We start from the raw sequence: 24,926 nt of genomic DNA on the forward strand, positions 1-24,926 counted from the left end.
TGATTAATTTTCTGTCACCCCACTTTTTCAGTTGCATGCAATATGGCCCAGTTTCTCTCTGTCAGAGATGCTTTGATTGTGTATTCCTGCATGGCAAAATGGGGTTGGACTAGATGACCCTTGGGGGTATCTTCCAAGTCTAGGATTCTGATTCTATGATTCTGTGGTAGTGCTCCTTCCACAACCACAGCTACATAGACTCACTGAGTCTCCAAGGTAACTGGATGAAAAACTCTGAAACACACATCCCTTGTACAGCTTGAACATATACCACTCTACAGCAGAAGAGGCAGAATCATTTTATTCCAAGCACCTCTTATTGTGATTATTTCCAAGAAAGTGGCCAGTGCTAGATAGAAGCCTTACAGGGATTGATCAGCCCATCCGCTTGGATAAAGGAGAAGGCACATGGAATGCTGGGAAGCAGGTTCCCTTGCGCTGCTTCACTTGCCATGGAGGCAGGTAACAGGGACTCCTAAATTATTCTGGAACAATTACAGGCCAACAGTTGGCAAACTCAACCGTTCCAAGCAGTGGTCCTCTTAGTCCCCCTCTTTCTCTTTGCCTCGAACTAATGGCAGCAGCTCATAGGTGAGAGCATGGCGTTTGTCCTGCCAACGAAAATGGGTGGGTGGCTGGCCAGGTCCCTGCTCATACTCGAAAGAGGGACTTAGTTCAAAGGCCAAGGCTGATTTCACCAGCCCCACTCCACCAGCCTTCTCTGGGCCTGGGTGGTAGACGCGTCCATTTTCAGGCAACATCACCAGCTTCTCTGGCTGGAAAGGCACTGCCAGCTTCTCTGCTCCACCACAGTAAGACAACAGCTCTTCATTGGACGCCCCGTGGAGGAGGTGGGTGAAGACGACAGGCAGATCATCGCAGCGGATATAGTTGTGTTCCCGACCGCAAGGAGAGAGGTAGGGGAAGGAGTCTTCGTAGCGCCCGCTCTGGTTCACCTTGAGTTGCTTGAAGAAGAATACGAGGAACTGTTTATCTGGTTGAGAGAAACAAAGCAAAGGAAGATCACAGCATCGCTAATTTTCTAGAAGTTTGAGTACAGAAGGCACCTCTTGGGGGAAGGAACACAAAAAGGGAGGTATGAATGTCTGCCAGATATGAAAATCCATGGAGACAAATGACTTGAAATGCCTCTAATGGGTGGGTATTTCCTAACTGGGATGCCTCAGCAAAGAAGACCCTCTTCCACAGCACAATTCCCAGACCAATGGGACACAGAGGAAAGCCCCTCTGGAGGATCTTGAACTCAGGCCACTGTGTTTAGGAAGATCCTCCTTCAAGTTTCAAAGGCATGCTATTTTTCAGAAAATAAGAGGTGCTCACAGTGGTGCGGGTGATTGTTCCCTTGAAAGATGACAGAAGGAGAAGAGAAAACCACCAGCTGTGCTGAGAAGGGAATGGAAAACCAGGGAAGCCAGTGGCTCAGAGAAGGGTAATTAGAACAATTCCCCGGTTGCCTTTCTTCCACTTATTAACCAAGCAGCCGATCACACTACGCAGAACCAAACTAAAGCAGCCACTTTGTATGCGATCTTTATTTACACGGCTGAGACCGTGCTTTGCTTTTTAAACACATCTGTTTCTTGATGAAGTCTTTTGTGTTTTGCCTTAGGGGAATCTGAGAGGCTTGGGTCTGCTTTCACACTATATAGGTACAGCATTTTCATCCCACTTGAACTGCCGTGGCTGCAGTCAAATTTGTGATATCCCTTGCTTATGGTTTTAAAGCTATATTTAAGGAGCTGTATTGTCCATTTTAAATGCTTTTATTTGTGTAGTCAATGCTTTTAATGTGTTATAGATCATAGCTGGAGCCCCGATAAATGCTTTAAATAAATAAATTTAATTAAATCTAGATTATGATTCAGCATGAAATGGAGATGGCAGGAGAGATTGCCAGAAAGATATGCACACCCTTTTTACTCAAAGAGGCTGGCAGGGCAAGTAGCTAAAAAAAAAAAGCACATGTATCTGGCTCTCAACAAATCAGATATGCCAGGAAAGTGATCTGATGTTGCGAGGCTCCAAAGACAACAGCAAACCTGAATAAAAGGTTCTGGACTCTCTCCTTGACCTCATTCTACCTTCTGTCCTTCCCTTGAGGCCTTGAATTATTCTCCATCACCAAAACACACTCCCCAGTGATAAAGTTCCTTTTCTGGATCACAACTCCCAGAATTCATAGAATCATGGAATCATAGAGTTGGAAGAGATCCCCGAGGACCATCCAATCCAACCCCATTCTGCCATGCAGGAACTCTCAATCAAAGCATCCCCGACAGATGGCCATCCAGCCTCTCTTTAAAGACCTCCAAGAACTGAGGAAGTGTGTTCCATTGTCAAACAGCCCTTGCTGTCAGGAAGTTCCTCCTAATGTTGAGGTGGAATCTCTTTTCCTGTAGTTTGCATTCATTGCTCCACTGTGTCCTGTTCTCTGGAGCAGCAGAAAACAAGCTTGTTGCATCCTCAATGTGACACCGCTTCAAATACTTAAACAGGGCTATCATATCACCCCTTAACTTTCTCTTCTCCAGGATAAACATAACCAGCTCCCTAAGTCTTTCCTCATAAGACATGGTTTCCAGACAATTCCCCAGTGGCCATGTTGGAGGATTCTGGGAGCTGCAGTTCCAAACAGGAACTTTCCCAAGTTCTGTTCAATGCCTTGGCTAGTCCCAAAAGTCTCCTGCTACCACTTGGTAATAGGACCTTCCAAGCTGAGATAAACTCAAGGCAGATGGATGCTCTTTCTTTAGAAGATACATGTGGAGGCTCCCTTGTCTGGAACAGTGAAAACCAAAATACTCCTAAACACAAAACATTTTTCATGGGTGTCAGAGGTAGTGACACTTTTGCTTTTTGATGGCTTTGTTTCATGTGCAAAATTATTTAAAATATTGTATAAAATGACATTCAGGCTATGTGTATAAGGTGCATATGAAACATAAATGAATTCTATGTTCAGATTTGGTTCCCATCTCCAAGACATCTTATTACATGTGGACATGCAAATACAGGTATTCCAAAATCCAAAACACTTCTGGTCCCAGGCATTTTGGATAAAGGAGACTCAAACTGTACTTGATATGGAAGGAGCACCTCTCCCTATATATATCTGCCCAAGAACTGAGATCTGCTGGCGAGGTCCTGCTCCATGTCCCACTAATGGGAACAATACATTGCACAGGGTCATGAGAGAGGACCTTTTCAGCTGTGACACCCCTTTATCAAATGTCTTTCCCCTTGGAGAGTTGAAACATGGCTTTTTATTAAAGCTTTGGGGTCCTGATGTTATTATTTTTCAAAGCACACATGTACAGTGACTGCCTATTAGTTTCCGGGCAAAGTACAAGGTGTTGGTGATCACCTTTAAAGCCTTACATGGCTTGGGCCCAGAGTACTTGAGGGAACGCCTTCTTCCCTATTGTCCGTCCCGCACACTAAGGTCCTCTGGAAGAAATCTACTACAGCCAAAAAATCTAGGTTAACATCAGTTTCCCAGAGGGCCTTCTCTACTACTGCTCCTAAACTATGGAACAACCGGCCGGAGGAGATCCGTCACATTCCCACTCTGACAGCTTTTAAGAAAGCACTCAAGACGGATCTCTTCCGGTAGGCCTTTCCAACTTAGTTACCCTCCCAAGATACAGAGATATTGTCCCTTCATTTGTCTATTCTTCCCCGCCTATGTTTCTGCCTTTTTAAAAAATGCTTTTAATGTTTTTAATGTTTTTTATACTATTATTGTTTAATTCTATTTTAGTACTGGGTATGCGGGGGGGGGGGGCGGTAGGTCTAGGGTTTGATTTTTAACTCTATTGTAATTGATGTCTTTTATTGTTGTAACCCGCCCAGATTCTTTGTGATTGGGAGGGCTATAAATAAATCTTTATTATTATTATTATTATTATTATTATTATTATTATTATTATTACTATTTCAGCCTTTTCCCACAATTGGTTTAATATGATTTTCAACCCTATTTAATTCATTCTGTTGTTTTTAATCTGGAATTGTTTTAAACTGCTCATATTATTTTAACTGTATGCTGGCCTGGGATCTCATGATAGAGGACAGGACAGGAAAGTTTCATTAAATAAATAAAGTAAAGGGAAAGACCTAGCCTTTAACGTCATTTGTGCACATCACATCAATGTGAGTTTTCTCACATGTCCACCGGTTGGGAATCCACAACCTGACAAAGTTTTCCCATAAGGATACAACCCAAAAGCAATGGATGGGTAAGCTTTTAAAAAGGGATGATGGATGAAATTTCCATTCTATGGTTGCGTACATGCATGAAACAAACCCTAAAAGCAGTGGGACCTGACTGAAGGATGCAAGTGAAGGGACTTAATTAAAACAGGCATGTAAGCAAAACATTTTGTGGATGGACATCATTTATTCCAAACACAGAAGGACATTTTCTTACTGTGCTTTCCCCAGTTCCTTGGCATATCATTTGGACGCTCTCCTTTTCTTTGGCACCAAGCCTGAACAACTGTGGTCCACAGGCACTGGCTCAGCGGTATTTACAAGCAGAAGCAGGTACGTGAGTCGTAAATTCAAGTTATTAATAGTGCAGCTGCAGCCACGTAAATGGGAAAAGAAATTAAGATGCAAAAAGGCACTGTGTTTGCTTTTGCTGTAAGGTATCTGGGTGCAGCAAACAAGGCACAGGGGGAAGCCAAGCTGGAAGGGACAAAAACTGAAGGCAAAAGACCTGAAGTTTGTAATGAGGCGGGACGACGCAAAACACACATGGATTTGGCTGGAAAGTTTTGCAAGCCGAAAATTAGATTCCTACCCATGTATCTTTGAATCAGAAGCCAGCAGAGGAAAAGGCCACAGCTGGCTCTCCAAGATCGGGAGGTGTGTGCCAATCAGACACAGGGCCCTGCATCCCCCACTTTTAATTTTAATTATAAAAGAAATCGTCCAATTCAGATTTTAAGTTAGGAGTATGTTGGTTGGGAAGAAGACACAACAATGACAGATCTTAAAACAAGCACTCTTCAAATTACTTCTAGTCAGAAAAACTGCAGTAGATTTTTGCCACACAAAGACACCACTACTGCCATCCGGTTTCCCATGGGACCAGCGTTGTCTGAAGATGCATCAGTTCAAAAGAAGAAGAACGTGGCCAGAAACAATGCAAGGCTGGCAATGCTCTCAATGAAATAGAGAACCAGCACAGTGATAAAAATCGTCTGCAGTGCACCCTGCATGGTGTATGTATGTGCGTGACTGTGTCCAGGTGATCTGAAGATAGGTGGAAGGATTCAACAATGGGTTGAGCATTAACATACATCCTATGTTTTTTGTGGGTTTTTCAGGCTATGTGGCCATGTTACTGAAGGTTGTTCCTGACCAGCATCTCTGGCTGGCATCATGCTGGCCATGAAAGCCTTCGACTATACATCCGATGCTTCCACTGAAACATTAAGAAGAACTTCTTTATTGTTAAGCAAAGGTCGGGTGGCCGTCTCTCAGGAGTGCCATAGCTCTGTATTCCTTGGCAGGAGGTGATGACCCCTGAGCTCCCTTCCAATTCTAAGATTCTATGAATTTGCTTTCAGGGCTTTCAAGTGTTCTGCTCTGTTAGTTTCTGTTGTTTGTCTTTTAACTGACTTGTTCTCAATTGCTTTAATTCTATCAGCAGTTTTAACAATATTTTTTGCATCTTTTTTATTTATATCTTCATATGTAGTGCCATCTGCATTTGTTTTTATTAAGCCATCCCACGTCCCAGTTTTGGGGGGAAAGTGTGAAATCAATCAATCATCCATCCAGCTGTCATTGTGAATAATCAGAAAAGGATGCTCACAGTTCCACAAAGGTTCTCTTTGTTACTCAGTTCTTTTTCAATACATTTATGATGTTTTTCTTGCTAAAGCAAAACAGTTTCAGCAGAAGCATTCATTTTATAACCCCACACACATTCAACTTTTTCACTTCTGATTAGTAAGTATCTTCATTCTCATGACCAGCGAATGATGTAATAACCAGCAGAATAATGGCAATGGCAGCACATACTGGCCTGGCATCGCACCAAATTGCAGCTTCTGGACTGATACGCTGAACCCACCACTCAACGAGCTTTAGCCTCATGTTGAAAAGTGTGTCGGCCAAAGGAATTTACAAGCTAAAATCCCATTTGCCAGCTAATGGAGAAAATATCACTAGGTCTTAAAGCCCCGCAAGGTCTCATTTAGGCAGCGATTTACTTCAGCACTTGTTGACTACCGTGAATGATTACAGAGGGTTTTGGATTAGCAAAGGCATTGGGGGACTGGGGTCGGGCAGGGCTGCGCACTGGCCAGAAACAGCTGCAAAAAGCAGCAGCAGAATATTTTAGACTCAACACTTATTCACTTAATGGAAGGGAAGAGAAGAATGGAGCTAGGTGGAAACCCTCCTGAATGATAGGCTGCAACCTAGTCGCTCATCACAATTCTCCAATAAATTCATCCATGGTTCAATCTCATGAATTTTGCATTTTCTCCCACAGCAACTTGGCATGGGTACTGCTGAATCTAGGGCTGAGCTGGCCTGGATTTTAATACCCCGATTAAAGATTATGCCGACAGGTCTTAATGCTAGGACACTGGACGGGATGAGTGCAGTTCCCAAAGAAGATAAACGTGTCAAAGCCGGGGATTTGCGGGATCATGCGCTAGCTTAGTTGAGCATCCTGAAAGTCTCACCAGGAGATCTTTCTTACACAACTGCTGTGAATGTTCAGGAAGCCTCCATCTGCTCAAGTGGGCTTGCCAAAGCTTGCTTAACTTGGAGGAAGTTAGTTCCCAGGGGCAAAAGTCGCTTTGGGTTGACAAAGGTCCAAAGTTAGAGCTGTGATCTCATGTCAAAGCAAGACACTTGAGGCCTAGAGAGAGAAATCCAAAGAGATTCTCTCCTTGACTTCACATGAAGCACAAGATATTAGGTTTCCTATGAGAGTCTCAGTGACAAGAGCAGGTCCATGAGATCAGGCCGTAGAATCATAAAGCTGGAAAGGACCTCAAGGACCATCTACCCCAACTCCCTGCCCTGCAGAAATATACAACTAAAGCATTTCTGAGAGACAGACACTCAGCTTCTGCCTTATCCTGAGCCAGTTCATTAATCCACCTAATACTGGTATATAGGAAGCTGCCTTATACTGAGTCAGAACCTTGAGAGAGGGACCATGTAGCCCAGTATTTTCTACTCTGACTGGCAGCCATGCCTCTTCAGGGTATCAGACAGGATTATTGACCAGCTCTCTCTTCTGAAGAGTCTTTCCTCATGAGGGTCTCTCATCCAAGTACTAACTAGCTCCAACCTTTCTTAGCTTTTGAAAGCAGGTAAGGTCAGCTGCATCTGGGATGGTGGTGGTGATTCTGGGAGCACCTTTTCCAAGCTTGGTCCAAAATCAGGGCAGGAGGAGTATTTCTGAGCTGGTAGAGGTTCTTCAGCTTTAGCAGAACTGAAGGAAGGAATGGTCCAAAGGCCTTGAAGGTTTAAGCCTATGGCTTTGTAGTGCCCAGGAGCTAAAGGTTGATGGCCCTGGAGGGAAGAATGCTCCAGAAGCCTTGAAGGTTTAAGGCAAAGAAATGAACATGGCTTTCTGGTGGCCAGGAGCTAAAGGTTGGTAGCTCCTGCCCTAAAGTAGTCTCAGTGACAGCTAGGAGAGGCAGCCTTCCTCACTGACAATCAATCTTTAATGGTGCTCCCTCCCCAGCGACCATGCTCAGCTTGCTCTCCCCGGTGCATGGAGGGGTGTCTACATGCATGGATACGTACACAGTCTGGTATGCAGATAGTGGGATTTACCTTTGAAACACGTGATGAAGTTCTTGACTTTGGCATCATCCAGGAAAAGCTGTATAAAATTGCAGGAATGGGTGGTGGGGAAGAGGAAGGGAAGAAAAGGAACAAAGAATGAGTCCAGCAAAACACAGTGGTCTTCAATCCAGCAAAGCATAATGATCAAAGGAGGCAGAGGTCACATTGATGCAGGCAGAGGATCGAAGAGGGGCATCACCCAGGAGAAGGCAAAGGATGAAAAGCCTAGCTCACCCAACCCAGTGGTTCTGTGTGTGTGTTGAGAACATTCCCAATACCAAATTTGTAACTGAACTTTCTGTACCAATACACACCTTTCCAAAACAGAAGCTTGATGGAGATGGAGGCAAAGTAAGAAAATGCAGGGGAGGGGGATAACTCTGGCAAAGCAACCAAGATGGCCAAGAACAGCAAGGATATACTTCATTAATTTCCTTTTTCTTTAAAAGCACATCCTAGGCCTAAAATGGCTAGTGGGTATACCCATAGAATAGACATTTGGAGGCATTTTGGGAATAATAATAATAAAAAAAATCCCAGGGTTCCTGGGGGGGGGGGAGGACACAAAAATGGTATTTGGATGCTGTATGCGGTGCAGTGGCCCTACTTTACCTTGCTTTTAATTATGGCTGCCTTTCCTCATCTGCATTATGGGTATAGCTGTCAAACCCTCTTGCAAATGTGTTAAAATTAACTTGTTACCCCTAATTTGCTAAAAATGTCAACAACTTCAAAATCCACTCTTTGTTGCTACTGTGTGCCTTCAGGATGTTTCTGACTTATGGCGACCCTATCACAAGGCAGGGCCTGTTCAGATGGGGTTTGCCTCTGCCTTCTTCTGAGGAGAAGAGAGTGTGACTTGCCCAAGATCACCCTGAGGGTTTCCATGGCTGAGTGGGGATTCAAACCTTGGTCTCCAGAAGAGTCATATTCCAATGCTTAAACCACTACCCAATCATTAAAGACCAACAATATTAATTTCTAAGACTAACAACTAGTCTCAAAGGTGCTACAAGATGCCTATGCATACTGATATTCCAGACTAACCCAGCTATGTCTCTGGATATTAATTTTGACTAAGAATCAAGATTTCTTGTTGCTTTAATTCACTGCTGGTCTTTTCAACATAATTCTAAACATGTCTTGAAACTTAACGATTTAAAAATGAATGAATCAATACATTCCTTCTCACGTAAGTTTCTCAATGAGTAATTTAAAAAAAAAAACCTGCAAGGTTTTTAGCGATTTAAAGTTATTGTGCCAGTTATTAATATTTCCAAGCTCTGCCTACTCACCCCTGAACCTAGACTTGGTCCTCAACGTCTTTTTTTCCTGAACCTTGAAGCTGCCTGGTAGGTGTGGAGTAAAGGATGAGCTAGAAGGGGAGATGAATACACCTCAGATCCAGGCTAGTTGAAAGCATTTATCTCCATGTATGAGCTCTAAAATCTTTGACAGTTGGCTTTCTTTCTGTCCCACTATCTTCTCAGTCTCATTTGGTGGGAACAAGAGAGAGGGCCTTCTCGGTGGACTTGGACTAGACTTTGGAACTCGCTCCCCAGGGAGGCTAGGCTTGCTCAACTTGCACCAGAAAGGGAAAACCTCCCTAATCTATCTGGCTTTCAGGAATTAACTGAGATGGGCTTTTAAAGGTGTGCCACTTTGTCAATTTTTAAAAATATTCTCTCTTTTAATAAATTTTAAATGTAAATACAGTCAGCCTGCCATATCCATGGACTCAACCATCCCCAGCTTTAAAATATTTCTAAAATGTATACATTCCAAAAATCAAACCTTGGTTGTTCCATTTTATATAAGGGACACCATTTTATTTCGCCATTGTATTTAATGGGATGTGAGCATCCATGGCTTTTGGTATCCACAGGGGGGCCTGGAAACAAACCTCAGTGGATACCAAGGGCCCACTGTAGTTTAACTGTTTTTTTAAATAGTGTGTGTTTATATTTGTGTTTGATGTTCTTGTATGTTTTTAATCGGTACTAGTTTCAATCATTTGCAAACCCCCTCAAGTCCCAGTGCTGGGAAAAGGGCAGGATATCAATAAGTAAACAAATAAATAATAGAAGTGTATGTGTGTGTGTGTGTGTGTGTGAGAGAGAGAGAGAGAGAGAGAGAGAGAGAGAGCGAGAAGCTTCTTTAAAGGCTTTGTGTTGGCTAATAAATAGCAAGAGGAAGACTGTCCGCAACAGGAGAGTTTCCACGTTCCTCACGTTCCACCAAGCCAGCCACAAAATCTTCTTTTAACACTAATTACCACTCCTAATCTCTCCTGTAATGATTAATTCAGCACTAATTCGATACACCATTAATGCAGCGGAGGCGAGTGTGTGAATCGGCAGTTAACGCTAATGGATTAAAAAAGAGGTCCAAACAGCCTGAAGGGATTGGAATGGAGCCAAGCAGTGCTTCCCGAGCGAGCGCTCCATGGATCCGTTGCTCAGCTGGTGGAGAGCTGGACCCTGAAAATAGCCATTTCCATTTGGCTCGAGACCCAGCGTTGCCAAGGGATCCCCAATGCAAGGATAGTGTTTCCCCATGGAGAGCTGCCTTTGCCTTCCTTTAAAAATAATAATAAAAAACCCAAGAGTTATAGCAACAGGGAGCAGAATCATGATAATCTATAGAGGATAATATGACATATGTATTGTGAAATACATCATAGCTGCCTGTTCTTGCCCCTGGAACCTACCTGGTTTGGAGTGTCAATGAGTACGTGTTCAGATGCTTGCCCACCACCACGCCGTGGAGCTATTGTCACCTCACTTGTAGTTGCCATATTCTATTTGCATGCCCCCACCATGGTTTGTATGGGTGGAAAGGCCCCCCTGGTTTGACCTATATGGCCATGTACCCCTACTGACATCACAGGCCAAGAAGAGACAGTTAAAAGATGATATGGTAGCTCTGTTTAGGTATTTGAAGTGGAGTTATATGGAGGATGGAGAAGCTTGTTTTCTGCTGCTGCAGAGACTAGAACACGGAAGAATGGATGCAAGCTAGAGGAAAAGTGATTCCAGCTCAACATTAGGAGGAACATCCTGACAGTAAGAGCTGTTTGACAGTGGAATGCACTCCCTCAATGGAGAGTGGTGGAATTTCCTTCTTTGGAGGTCTTTAAACAGAGGCTGGATGGCCATCTGTCAGGGATGTTTTGATTGTGGGTTCCTGCATGGCAGGGGGTTGGAATGGATGGCACTTGTGGTTTCTTCCAACTCTAGGCCATGACTGGCACCTGCAAATAGAATGGAAGTGGCAGCAGTAGGTAAGGAGTATACAGCTGTCTACCAGGTGTCACAGCAAAGTTTCTGGGAAACTCCACTGCAAACTGTCAGTTAATTTAGACCATGCTAAAGCTGTGCCAGATCCACCAAAATGGTATCCAGTTTGCCTGGCCCCAGCCTGGGGCTACTGGCTTGCATAATCTAAACAGGATGACAAAAGGCTGGCAGGAACATGGCCCATACATACATGTGCTACCTTTATCTACCCCCCTCACCACCAGTGCCAACTTAAGCAGGTCTTATTTTGGAAACCAAGCTTGATGAGGAACAATATAAGGAGACTGATATGGAACCTTCTTCCCCCACAAGCAAGAGCCATTACTTCTTTAACCAGCTTCAAAACGGAGTTGAAGACCATCCTGTTCAGAGAAGCGTTCCCAGGCATTGCATAACTCTCACTTGCTATTTGATGTTCTTTTGTTGCCTGTTTTTTTTTTAACCATTTCCTGTATTGCTGTGTATTTTATATGTATTATCCTACTAGAGTGGCAGGCTAGCTCCAACAGGCCTCCCTGGTAGAAGATTAACCATCCATTAAGAAGCTAAGCTCTCCCTCCAGTCCATCTGCCTTGGTCCAGACCTTGGAGGTAGAGAAGAACTGCTGGACGTCATCCCCTTCCCCTCCACCACTCCTTTCTCCTTTTGTGTCATGTCTTTTTAGATTGTAAGCCTGAGGGCAGGGAACTGTCCAATTAAAAAGATTGTATGTACAGCGCTGTGTAAATTTACAGCACTTTATAAATAAAGGTTAATAATAATAATAATAATAATAATAATAATAATAATAATAATAAATAATGTTATCTTGGAGAAGAGAAAACCGAAAGGTGAAATGACAGCCATCTTTAGATATCTAAAAGGTCATCGTAAAGATGGAGCCAGCTTGTTATTTGCTGATCCAGAGACTAGAACATGAACCACTAGATTCAAATTACTAGAAAAGAGATTCCACCTGAACATGAGGAAGAACAAGAGCTGTTGGAGAACAGAATGGACTGTCTAAGAGGTTGGTGGACTTGCCATCTTTGGAAGTATCTAAACAGAGGCTAGATAGGTATTGTTCAAGAGTGCTTTATTTGTGAATTCCTGCATTGCAGAGAGCTGGACTACAGGACCACTATGGTCCCTTCCAACTCTAGGATTATATGATTGTGATGTTGGAGCTCCTCAGCCTTAGATATTTTATGTTTCTCCTTCTCCCCTCTTCTCTAAGTAACTGAGAAGAAATGCACAGCAAAGGCAGCCCAACCATGAAGTGAGATGAAGCAGCAGATTGGGGACATCATGGAGGCTGGCAGAACAGGAGACAGACCCATCGGAATGCAGGGCGCAGAACCCCACATAGTTCCACTACACACACCTTCCCATCTTTTCCACTCTCCAATTCTTGGAGTGACAAACTGTGCATAATAATCCAAATGAATCCATGCGACAGATTTTATCTAAAGGTTTGACATTGCTTGCAGTTTTATATTCAAGTCCCTTTCCTATTGATTTCTAAAATGAAACTTGCTTTTTTCACAGCTGCTGTTCACTGGGGTAGAATGTGCTTTCAACTATTCATTCAGACCCCAAGGGTCTTTCCCTGGTCATTTTCTGCCACTTCAAACCCACTCCTGTATATGTGAATCCAGGTTTATTGCCTTGGCATCAATTTTAGACTTATTTGTATTGAGTTTCATTCACGGCCCTCTTCCTACAAAGGTTTCTGTCTAGTGCTTATTGCTTTTCTTGTTCCAGGGGAGATGAATGAGGAATGTATGGAAACGGTCTGCACACTTTTTGTGTACTACTCAAATACCTTTTCACCAAGTCTAATAAAGGTGTTACCACAATACGAGGTCTGGAATTTGTCTTATGGCAAGGAAGAGAGCAGCCTTCCAAGACTGTAATTTCCATCAGTCCTAGCCAGCACAGCCAATGGCAACTACTGCTGGGAGTTGTAGTACAGCATCCTCCGGAGGGTTGCATGATTCCCATCTCTGCGTCTGCTATCTTGCTGCCCGTTCTCCAAGTTTGGAGATTTTCTTTTGGAGCTCTTTCAGTCCTTGTATGTTTCTACCACCCACAATGAACTGTGGCCTTTTCACACTGCACGATTCTACTGCAATAATTCCACTTTAACTATCATGGCAACATCCTATGGAATCATAAGATTTGCAATTTAAAGAGGGGCCAGAGAGTTGTAGCATCTCCTCAAACTATGAGCCTCAGAATTCCACAAGGTATAGCCAGTATATACAGTTCAAATGTGATCAAAATGCTATTGTTGTGTAATGTAAAATATTGATGATGATGATGATGATGATGACTGCACCTTTCCCTCAATAATGGGACTCAAGATGTCTTACAAATTACTAAACCTTGCAGAGATTAAAAGCCATACAAAAACATAAATAAAATGTATAGAAATAATTTTAAAATCAGTTAAATAATAGACTCAAAACCATTTTAACATTATTTTTAAAAATCAATAAAAAATTTAACAAAACAGACCATCACACAGTGGCATCATCATGGGGGTGTGGGGAATTCACATCACACCGGATGGCATCCAAGAGGGGGATGCACATCCTATAGCAGTGATGTGGCGAACCTATGGCACCCGTGCCAGAGGTGGCACTCAGAGCCCTCTCTGTGGGCACATGTGCCGTTGCCCCAGCAGAGTTTGCCAGAGTCTGTTACTAGAAAGCCCAGAGTGACATGGCACTTTGCAATAAATAAGTGGGTTTTCAGTTGCAGTTCGGGCACTCTGCCTCGAAAAGGTTCACCATCACTGTCCTATAGGGTGGCACACCCAGTGGGACTGGCACTGGGCAAGCGAGAAAGGGTGTTAATTAATTGATCTTCAATGAGAGAGGAATCCATGATATGCTGCTTCAACCAGCCCGCCGATAAGGGTCCAAAACACACTGCAGAAATAATACAGTTTGAGACCGCTTTAATTGTCGTGGCTCAATGCTAGGAAATTCTGGGAACTGTAGTTTTGTGAGACATTCAGCCTTCTCTGTCAGAGCTTTGGTACCATAATAAACTACACTTCCCAGGATTCCCTAGCATGAGCCAGGGCAGTTAAAATGGTTTCAAACTGGATTGTTTCTGCAGTGTGTTTTGGACTCAAACCGTGAATCTGTGATTTTCCATTTTCAGGGAGAAATGGCAAGTCTAATCTTGCTGCATCTTTGTGCTTGCTTGGTAATTTTCCATTAGGGCTTAATGACTACCGTTAAATAATTGGCTAATGTATATTGAGTATACTCCTGAGACTTGCTATATGTTTTTTGATGCGGTTGCTAGGTAGACTTACTCTATAAAGAATAAGATGTATGTTTGGCTTCGGTGCCAAATTGCTCAGCTGGAATGTTGACACCTTGTCCAACATGGTCATTAAATAAAACCCTTTCTTCACTGTACTACGGTCTTCATTCTTGAACCTTGAGAGGCTAATCTTTTCCTCCTTAAATGACTTGGCTAAAGAAGCTTTCACGGTTTGGCCGGAAGTCTCAGTATCTGGGATCATTCTGAACTGGGAATCCTACTTCTCACTTTCCTCTGTTGTCTGTGAGAACTTGGAAAATATGGAAAAATCATCATTTTCTCCTATTGGTTGTGGTGCCAGGGTTCACCCTCTGCTCTGCTCTGCACCTTGCGATTGCAAACAAGTAGAATAGATTAAATGATCCTTATCCCATCTCCTTTAAGTACAGTTGTCCCTCCACATTTGCGACTTTGACATTTATGGATTATTTGTGGTTTGACTAATATGTTCTCTCTAGGAATCTCTAAATCCTCTAGCACAATTCTGCTGGAAGTTAACCAAAAAGTTGTGCTGGAGAACCTGGAACTTCATAGAGAAAACACTTCTCTAGGCTTTTGTAGGTCCCCCAGCATGATTCTTTAATCAACCTCTGGCAGATGTTGAGCATAGAGGTGCACTGGAGGACGCAGAGATTCCTAGAGATGTGTTCTCTGGCAACCCTACTTCTGACTTCTTTCTGTTGACAATTATGGAAATAATCTCCATTGCCTCCCTCCCAGTGGTTGTGGTGCCAGGTTTCACCTGCTGCTCTGCTCTGCATCCACCTTCTGGCTACAACCAAAGAGAATATATTAAATTATCCTTATTCCCTCTTCTTTAAGTAACTGAGAAAGAATAATGCCTTCATTTCTATTTGGTCTGGGAGCAGATTACTTGGGTAAAATTTATATCTTAAACTGCTGCCATGTTATGGAAATAATGAGTTGGACTCCACATTAAGTGCTGTAGCTTCATTCTATGGAATCCTGGGATTTGTAGTTTTATAAGGTCCTTAGTCTTCTCTGCCAGAGTGCTGGGGTCTCACAAAACTACAAATCCCAGGATTCCAAAGGATGGAGCCATGGCAGTCAACGTGGCATGAAGTTGCATTATGTCTACTTGGTTTGAATATTGGACTGTAACTCTGGAGACCAGGGTTCGATTCCCTGCTCGGCCATGAAACTACCAGGTGACTTTGGGTAAGTCACGTTTTCTCAGCATCAAAGGAAAGCAATGTCAAGCCTCATCTGAACAATTCCTGCCAAGAACACCCCATGATAAGTTTGCTTTAGGAATGCAATAAGTCAGAAATGACTTGAAGGCACAACAACAAACAATACTATAGATGTGTCCTCAATCCTACAGAATCCTGGGATTTGTAGTTTGGTGGTAGTGGGCACTACAGCCCCCCCCCTCTGACAGATCAGGCTGAATATCTGTCCAAATTACAAATCCCAGGATTCAACAGGATGGAGCCCTGACAGTTAAAGTGCTGGTCCAATGGACACTGCAGAGTACAGAAATAATCCAGTTTGCCACAGCTTTAACTGCTGTGGTTCAATGCTAGGGAATTCTGGGAACTGTAGTTTATAATAATCCTAGAGTTGGAAGAGACCCCAAGGGCCATCCCATGCAACCCCATTCTGCCATGCAGGAACTCTCACTCAAAGAATACCTGACAGATGGCCATCCAGCCTCTGCTTAAAGACCTCCAAGGAAGGAGACTCCACTACACTCCGAGGGAGTTTGTTCTCTTACTGTCAGGAAGTTCTTCCTAATGTTGAGCTGGAATCTCTTTTCCTGGAGCTTGCATCCATTGCTCCGGGTCCTAGGCTCTGAAGCAGCAGAAAACAAGCTTGCTCCCTCCTCCATATGACATCCCTTCAAATATTTAAACAGAGCTATCATATCACCTCTTAACCTTCTTTTCTCCAGGCTAAACATCCCCAGCTCCCTGAGTCATTCCTCATAGGGCATGGTTTCCAGGCCCTTCACCATTTTAGTCGTCCTCCTTTGGACACATGGCTCCAGTTTCTCAATATCCTTTTTGAATTGTGGTACCCAGAACTGGACGCAATATTCCAGGTGGGGCCTGACCAAAGCAGAATACAGTGGCACTATTACTTCCCTTGATCTAGATACGATACTTCTATTGATGCAGCCTAAAATCATATTGGCCTTTTTAGCTGCCGCATCTCACTGTTCACTCATGTTCAACTTGTGGTCTACTTGGACTCCTAGATCCCTTTCTCTGTGTTGAAATTCACTTTGTTAGCTTTCTAGTCTATTCAGGTCGTTTTGAATCTTGATCCTGTCCTCTGGGGTATTAGCTATTCCTCCTAATTTGGTGTCATCTGCAAATTTGATAAGTATTCCCCCAATTCTGTCATCCAGGTCATTGATAAAGATGCTGAATAGCACTGGGCCCAGGACAGAACAAACGCCAACTCCCAGAATTCCATAGCCTTGAGCCAGAAAAGAGTTAAAGCAGTGCCAAAGAGGGTTATTTCTCCAATGTGGATGCAGCCAAACAGGGAAAACGCGCCAGAGCCCTTCCCTCCCTGGCCCCGTACCTGGCCCTGGTGGTCGACGTAGTAGAAGTACTCTCGGGTGCGGGGCGAGGGGCTTTGGCCCTGTTGGTACAAAGGCCGCTCCGATCCACGGAGGATGCCCCCCGGACGAAGCAGGAAGCCGAGCCCGGCCCTGAAGAGACGCATCCCGGCCTCGGTCGGCGACGACACCCGCGAAAAAGGCCGCTAAAAAGAGTGCGGCCTAGTAACCGGAAGTGGCCTCATGGGGGACCGGTGCGACGCCGGACAGGACTCCCCGGGAACTGAGGGCGCGCACAAAGGTTCCGCTGACTAATATCCGGGTTCTTTAACAAATACGACACCTTTATTGGCCGACCTAAAGGCACAGTATACTTGCTGCAAGCTTTCGAAGCTCCAGGGGCTTCTTCTTCATCAGGGAAGGTGTTGCAAACCAAACAGGAAGGGAAAACAACAACCATTGGAGATGTGTGACACAACTATATTGTGCGTTTTGGTTGGCCAGTAATGATAACAATCCACAATAAAATACAATGAAATTATTGAACGATTGTTGAATCGATTATTAAAAATATAAGGCAGAGGCAGTTAGGGTAGTTGTAGAATGATTAAATACAAGATCGTTAATAAAGGTATCACTTCACTGATGGATTTTTTGTTGTGTGCCTTCAAGTCGCATAAAATCATAGCGATGAAAAGACCAGAAGGGCGATCCAGTCCAGCCGCATTCTGCCATGCAGGAACTCTCAATCAAAGCATCCCCATTGACAGATGGCCATCCAGTCTCTGCTTAAAGACCTCCAAAGAAGGAGACTCCATCACTTTCTGAGGGAGTGTGTTCCACTGTCAAACAGCTCTTAATGTCAGGAAGTTCCTCCTAATGTTGAACTGGAATCTCTTTTCCTTTAGATTGAATCCATTGCCCCGTTGTGTCCTATTCTCTGGAACAGCAGAAAACAAGCTTCCTCCATCCTCAATATGGCATCCCTTCAAATGCTTAAACTGGGCTATCATATCACTTCTTCACCTTCTCTTCTCCATGCTAAACAGACCCGGCTACCTAAGTTTCTCCTCATGAGGCATGGTTTCTAGGCCCTTCACCATTTTAGTTGCCCTCCTTGGAAATCCTCCATTGAGCCATGGCAGTTAGTGGTGTCAAACCGAATTATTCGTGCAGTGCAGACACAGCCATAAATCTATCATTGCTGAAACTTCTCCCCCCCCCCCCCCAAAAAAAAAAAAAGCTGCTTGAGGGTGGTCCTTCTACCTGGGAACTGTAGTTTGTTGAGGCACCAGAGCTCTCTGACAGATAAGTATCTCACAAAACTACAGTTCCCAGAATTCCGTAATGTAGCCAAGGGTCCGTTTAGGGGAATTTTATTATTATTGTTAGTAGCTCAAATATTGCAAGAGGAGGGCTTGCTACAATGGCGCTTGCAGAATCATCTCCCGATATGTATACGGAGTAGACCAGGGGATCCCAATAAATAAAGCTGAGATGGATTTCTAGAATTAATAACCAATTTATTTATAAGGGGAAAAACACATACGATTCACTAGCATACACACACATACAAGGCTCAGGAAAAGCATAGGTTCGCATGGAATAGGATTTTAGGCATCACTGGGGTGATACGTACCAGAATGTAGACTCCCTCCAGGAATCCAAATGGAATATGATGAGGATGGCAGGCTCAGCCATGGAATGACTGGCCAGGAGCCAGGAGCCAGGTCAGGGTTCAAGGGGACAGAGCTTCCCCCTGAAATCCAGACTGGCCCAGTGAACAAGCAAACCTGGGAGTATTTATAGGCAAAATCTTGCTTCTGGCAAAGGTGCTTGATGGTGAGGACAAAGGTGTTTAATGACTTGCTTTTCACCTGGATGTCCCTGTCTGATTGTCTTAGTGGTCTTGAGCTGCTGGGACAACAGACCCTGGGAGGGGGCAAGAGCCTCAGGCAAGGCAAACATTTGCTCTTCCTGGTCCTATGATAATCCTCTTATGCGACTCCCTAGATATGATGATGTGGGTGCCCCTCAGGGGTGTGTGTACATGTCCTCATGCCTTGCTGCCAATGGTGGACAGGCTATTAGAGTTCATCTAGGGGTCATTAAGGGTTATCATTTATACCAAAATTTATATGGAGCAGCATGGGTAACAGTAACACTGAGCTATGGCAGTTAAAGTGGTGTCAATTCAAAATGGACTATTTATGCAGTGTGGATACAGCCATGGCCCAAACATAAAATGGCAATCCAACCTGTCTTTCAAAATCTCTCACCTTGAGATGGTGTATTCCATTATAGATCAGCTCTTGGTATCTGATCCTAAACACAGTATGCTATATGTCTCTGATGTCTAATCTGCACTGCAGAAATAAGGCAATTTAACACCACTTTAACTGCTAATGCTATGAAATTCTGGGATTTGTAGTTTGTTTTTGGCTCCAGCGCTCTCTGACAGAGAAGGCTGAATATCCCACAAAACTACAAATCTAAGAATTCCCTAGCATTGAGTCATGGCAGTTAAAGCAGTGTCAAACTGCATTATTTCTGCAGTGCAAGTCGATGAAAGCTCATGCTACAACTTCTTTCACACAGTTGGTTTCAAAAGGTGCTAAAAGATCGGGGGGGGGGGGGGGTTTGGTGGGTTTTTCGGTCTCTGTGGCTATGTTCTAGAAGATTTTCTTCCTGACGTTTCCCCAGCATCTGTGGCTGGCATCTTCAGAGAATGCTTGCCTGGAAAAAGGTTGGGTGTGTGTATATACATACATACATACATACATACACACACACTGTGTGAGCCTGGGAATGCAGGAGTGATTTGCATGTGTCTTGTTTTGTGCTGCTGGCCGGCCTCAGGCTGGGAGGCTAATGCAAATGAGGATTAATGTCTGCTAATTGGGGATCATTATCTGCTGGGAAAGCCCCTGACTCTGAATGGTTTCCCATTTGCATTTGTTGAGTCTTTACTTTGCTATCTTTCAGGCCTGGTAGCCAAATTTTGTTCACTTTAAGGATTTCTTCTTTCCAGTTGAAATTATCCAGATGTTTGTGGATTTCAATGGCTTCCCTGTGTATCCTGACACCCTGTGCATCCCAGGGTCACACAGTACACACACACACACACACACACACACACACACACACACATTTTTTCCAGGTGGGTGGATGCCGGCCCTGAAAGCCTTTGACTTCACATTGCTGCAAGATCCCTTTGCCTACTGATATGCTATGACATGTAAGACTTGTTTTTAATGCTTATACTCTTGTGTCTTTAACAACATCCTGGCTTCCACACTTTTAGCCAGCTGAGCTTTTCCTATCTCCACACTAGGAACAGAGAGTTGGTGTGAAATATTTGAAGGGATGTCATATTGAGGAGGGAGCAAGCTTGTTTTCTGCTGCTCCAGAGACTAGGACCCGGAGCAATGGATGCAAGCTCCAGGAAAAGAGATTCCAGCTCAACATTAGGAGGAACGTCCTGACAGTAAGGGCTGTTCGATAGTGGAACACACTCCCTCGGAGTGTAGTGGAGTCTCCCTCCTTGGAGGTCTTCAAATGGAGGCTGGATGGCCATTTGTCGGGGATGCTTTGATCTGGCTTTCCTGCATGGCAGGGGATTGGACTGGATGGCCCTTGCGGTCTCTTTCAACTCTATGATTCTATGTGATGTGATGGTTTGAGCATTGGACTACGACTCTGGAGTCTTGATTTGATGGGAAACCCACTGCGTCTGCATGGCCTTGGGCAAGTCGCACATTCTCAGCCCAGGAAAACCCTGTGATAAATGCCATAATTTGGAAATGACTTGAAGGCACATAACAGCATGCTAGAAGGAAGACATTCCAGCTACTATTTTGTAAATCAAGTTGGCATTTTTAAATAAACAAATGAAACAACATCACCACCTGCTGACAGAGGCTGAATCTACATGAAGGCTCTCCAAACTGTATCCATGTAGTAGTATCCCTTCCCCAGTTTGACCCCAACACACCTGTTTTAATCCAAACTGAAATCAGTTTGAAATGCCATATTGTCCACCCCCCCAATTATGTATTTTTGCTTCAGAGAGTGTAAGGCTGTGTCCACACTGCAGAAATAATCCAGTCTGGCAGCACTTGCTATGGAATTCTGCAAATTGAAGTTTTGTGAGACATTTAACCTTCTTTGTCAAAGAGCTCTAGTGTCACAACAAACTAAAATTCACAGAATTCAATAGCATTGAGTCATGGCAGTTAAAGTGGTGTCAAACGGAATTATTTCTGAAGTGTAGATGCAGCCTAATAAAGACACTGAAACAGTGAAACAGATCCTATGCCTTGGCTTCAGCCATTGACTAAAACACTGACTGTAGCCCAGAAATCCAAAGATTAAGAGTCGGAAGGGAAGTCATAAAGGAACTAGAAAAGACTGCCACATGTAAACACATAGCATTAAATACCAATGACAGGATTTTCTATGCCTTTGTATTTCTGGTTTCTCTGTATGGTTAGGAAAGCTGGACAGTGACAGGAACAAAATCAGTTCATTTTAAATTTGGTGCTGGAACACAGTGCTATGGATACCATGAACTGCCAAAATACAAATCAACAGGTATGGCCAAGCTTAGACTCTCACTTGGTGCTCAAATGAATAAACAGGTGATTGTAGTTTGGGCATATCATGAGATGACCTGACTCACTGGAAAAGATGATAATGCTCCGGAATGTGGAAGGCAGTAGGAAAAGAGGGAGACCACAGCACAGGTGGATTGACTCCATCAAGGAAGCCACAGCTGTTGTCCCACATCTGCAAGACCTGAGCAGGACAGTGGATGAGCTGGGCTCTTGGAGGTCTCCAATTCATAGGGTTGCTATTAGCTGCAGCCAACGTAATGGCATATACATCAGTTAAGTGTTTGCACCTCTGAAGGAAGTAGAAATAGCACAACTTCAGTACAGAGAGCCATAGTAACAGGGCAAAGCACAACTATAGTGGATATTAATTTATTTGTACAGTTTACTACACAGTTCCGCTTTAACTGATCCCACTTTAACTGCCATGGTTCCATCCTATGGAATCCTTGGATTTGCCGTTTTAGGAAGGGCTATTAGGACTTCTCAGCTAGCTTCCCATATCTGATGGGATCTGGTGCCTTTAGGGTATTTAGGCCTAACCATTAGAGAATTTAGTTCCTAAAGCAAATCTATCACAGAGTTTTCCTGGCAAGATTTCTTCAGAGGAGGTTTGTCACTGCTTTCCTTTGAGGCTGAGAGTATGCCACTTGCCTAATATCATCCAGTGGGTTTCAATGGCTGAGTGAAGCTTTGAATCCTGGTTTCCTGGAGTCTAACACTCAAACCACCAACCACTACACTGTGGGAAGTGTATACCGCCACTTTACTCCGCTTTGGTCAGACCTCACCTGGAATATTGTGTCCATTTCCAGGCACCACAATTCAAGAAAGATGTTGGGAAGCTGGAGCATGTCCAGAGGAGGATGACCAAACTCAGGAAAGGTCTGGAAAGCCCCAAGCCCTATGAAGAATAGTTTAAGGAACTGGGTATGTTTAGCTTGGAGGAGAGAAGAGTGAGAGATGACATGATAGCCATCTTGAAATATCTCAGGCAATATCATGATTGAAGGAGCTTGTTTTTTACTGCTCCAGAGACTAAAACACAATGAACCCGTGGGTTCATTTCCAAGTTAAGGGGTGTGTGTGTATGTGAGTGTGAGTGTGTGAGAGATATCGTCAAGTTGCCTGTTGACTTCTGGAGACCCTAAACATTAGGAAGAACGTCTTTACTGTAAGAGCTGCACCAGAAGCTGGATGTATATCTTTCAGGAATGCTTTAGTTGTGTATGTCATGCCTGCCTTTAAGAGTTCATCTTCAGTGGAAGCCAAACCAGACTTACAATTGGGGTAGAATTCAAAGACATTGCCATGTTAGTCTGGAAAATCAGTATGCAAAGGGATTCTGTGGCACCTCTGAGACTAACTGCAAGAAAAAAAGCTGGCAGCATGAGTTTTTGTAGACGTGACCCTGCTTCCTCAGATGCTGCCACCCTATCTCTGATTTACGGCTTTCTTGACCCTTGACTGACAGCAGATACAGTGGGGTCTAGTTGGTAGCCACTGGATTTTGGTTCCAGGACCCCCGTGGATACAGAAATCTGTGAATGGCCAGGTTCCATCAGACACAATACTGCAGTAAAAGGTGTGCCTTATATGAAACGGCAACATCACGATTTGCCTTTTGGAAATTTTATTTTGGAATATTTCCAAATGGATGCTGAATCTATGGATACAGGAGGCCAGCTGTATCTCTTGCTTCTCTTACTGGCTCTTGGCTTCTGACTGACAGTGGCTTATGGACTCAGACCTCTGAATCCTGTTTGCAGTTAAGAGCAGGACAGTGTATTCCTTCATGGCAGGTGGTGGCACTAGATGGCCTTTGTGGTGCCTTCAGATGCTATGATTCTAAGGGCTATGGAAATCTAGTAAATGTAGTTTGTTGTGAGACCAGAGCTCTTTGGTGAGAAAGCTAAATGTCTCACAACACTACAAATCCCAGCATTCCATAGCACTGAACCATGGCAGTTAAAGTGGCCTCAACCTGTATTATTTCTGCAGTTCAGATGAAGCCAAAGACACTATACATTTCTATACTGGTCCTAAATAAAATGGGAGGAAATCTGGGAAGCTGCATGGAGGCTTACTCAAGCTATGCACTTTTCATTTGAGGATGTAACTGCTGTAAAGAATAGATGTTAGCCATTCTTTTTACTTCCTCCAAGCTTTTAGTCAGTTGTGAATAATATTTCTGTCCCGCATCTGTCTTTTATCCTTGATTTATTTGCTCAGGCTGCAAGAAATAAGAATTACTTTCCTTCATTAACATTCTCTTCTTGCTCTAAAACCTATTAAGTAACAAATGAGACTCTTCCATCTCTTATGCTTCTGCGGAACCTGAAATTGAAGAAAATAACGAGTGGGAGATCTTCCTGCGACAATTGTTTCATCAAAGCTCTTCAACGGAATTTGTGTGATAAAGATTAACAAGAAGGCTGTATTTTCAGTCCATATTTCATCCTCTCCACTCAGTTTTTGTTGAAGTTGCCACACATACCCAAAGCATGTTTTTGATACACACACACAGTTTGGCATTTATTTGCTGCATACGAATGTCATAACTAGGGTGTCCATATTTCAGGGCTCTCAGACTCTAGTTTTCACAACTTATCTCCAGGCATAGAATCATAGAATCATAGAATCATAGAATCGTAGAGTTGGAAGAGACCACTAGGGCCATCCAGTCCAACCCCCTGCCATGCAGGAAATCCAAATCAAAGCATCCCTGACAGATGGCCATCCAGCCTCTGTTTAAAGACCTCCAAGGAAGGAGACTCTATCACCCTCCGAGGGAGTGCATTCCACTGTCGACCAGCCCTTACTCTCAGGAAGTTCCTCCTAATGTTCAGGTGGAATCTCTTTTCCTGTAGCTTGCATCCATTGTTCCGGGTCCTGTTCTCTGGAGCAGCAGAAAACAAGCTTGCTCCCTCCTCAATATGACATCCTTTCAAATATTTAAACAGGGCTATCATATCACCTCTTAACCTTCTTTTCTCCAGGCTAAACATCCCCAGCTCCCTGAGTCGTTCCTCATAGGGCATGGTTTCCAGACCCTTCACCATTTTTGTCGCTCTCCTTTGGACACGCTCCAGTTTCTCAATGTCCTTTCTGAATTGTGGCGCCCAGAACTGGACACAATATTCTAGGTGGGGCCTGACCAGAGCAGAATACAGTGGCACTATTACTTCTCTTGATCTAGACACTATACTTCTATTGATGCAGCCTAAAATAGCATTGGCCTTTTTAGCTGCCGCATCACACTGTTCACTCATGTTCAACTTGTGGTCTACTTGGACTCCTAGATCCCTTTCGCACGTA

The 24,926-nt window shown here is 43.7% G+C and overlaps 1 protein-coding gene across 1 annotated transcript; it reads right to left on the bottom strand.

Annotated features, from left to right (window-relative positions):
* Positions 1-283: 283 nt before the first annotated feature.
* Positions 284-17,247, bottom strand: LOC149317735 (UPF0598 protein C8orf82 homolog). The gene is made up of 3 exons (XM_089518992.1): positions 17,019-17,247; positions 7,834-7,882; positions 284-994 (listed from the first exon to the last, which is right to left on the bottom strand). The coding sequence occupies exons 1-3, from the start codon at positions 17,160-17,162 to the stop codon at positions 543-545; spliced, it is 645 nt and encodes a 214-aa protein (XP_089375118.1). The 5' UTR covers positions 17,163-17,247; the 3' UTR covers positions 284-542.
* Positions 17,248-24,926: the final 7,679 nt, after the last annotated feature.

This window comes from Sceloporus occidentalis, unplaced genomic scaffold (genome assembly GCF_023333645.1).
Source record: "Sceloporus occidentalis isolate IW3139 unplaced genomic scaffold, rSceOcc1.0.p SCAF_3, whole genome shotgun sequence".
Taxonomy (NCBI): Eukaryota; Metazoa; Chordata; class Lepidosauria; order Squamata; family Phrynosomatidae; genus Sceloporus; species Sceloporus occidentalis.

Coding starts and splice junctions, on each gene's coding strand:
- LOC149317735 (XM_089518992.1), bottom strand. CDS start 17,162: ATGCGTCTCTTCAGGGCCGGGCTCGGCTTCCTGCTTCGTCCGGGGGGC. Junction 7,883..17,018: donor ACGTCGACCACCAGGGCCAG/GTACGGGGCCAG, acceptor AATTTTATACAG/CTTTTCCTGGATGATGCCAA. Junction 995..7,833: donor CTTCATCACGTGTTTCAAAG/GTAAATCCCACT, acceptor TCTCTCAACCAG/ATAAACAGTTCCTCGTATTC.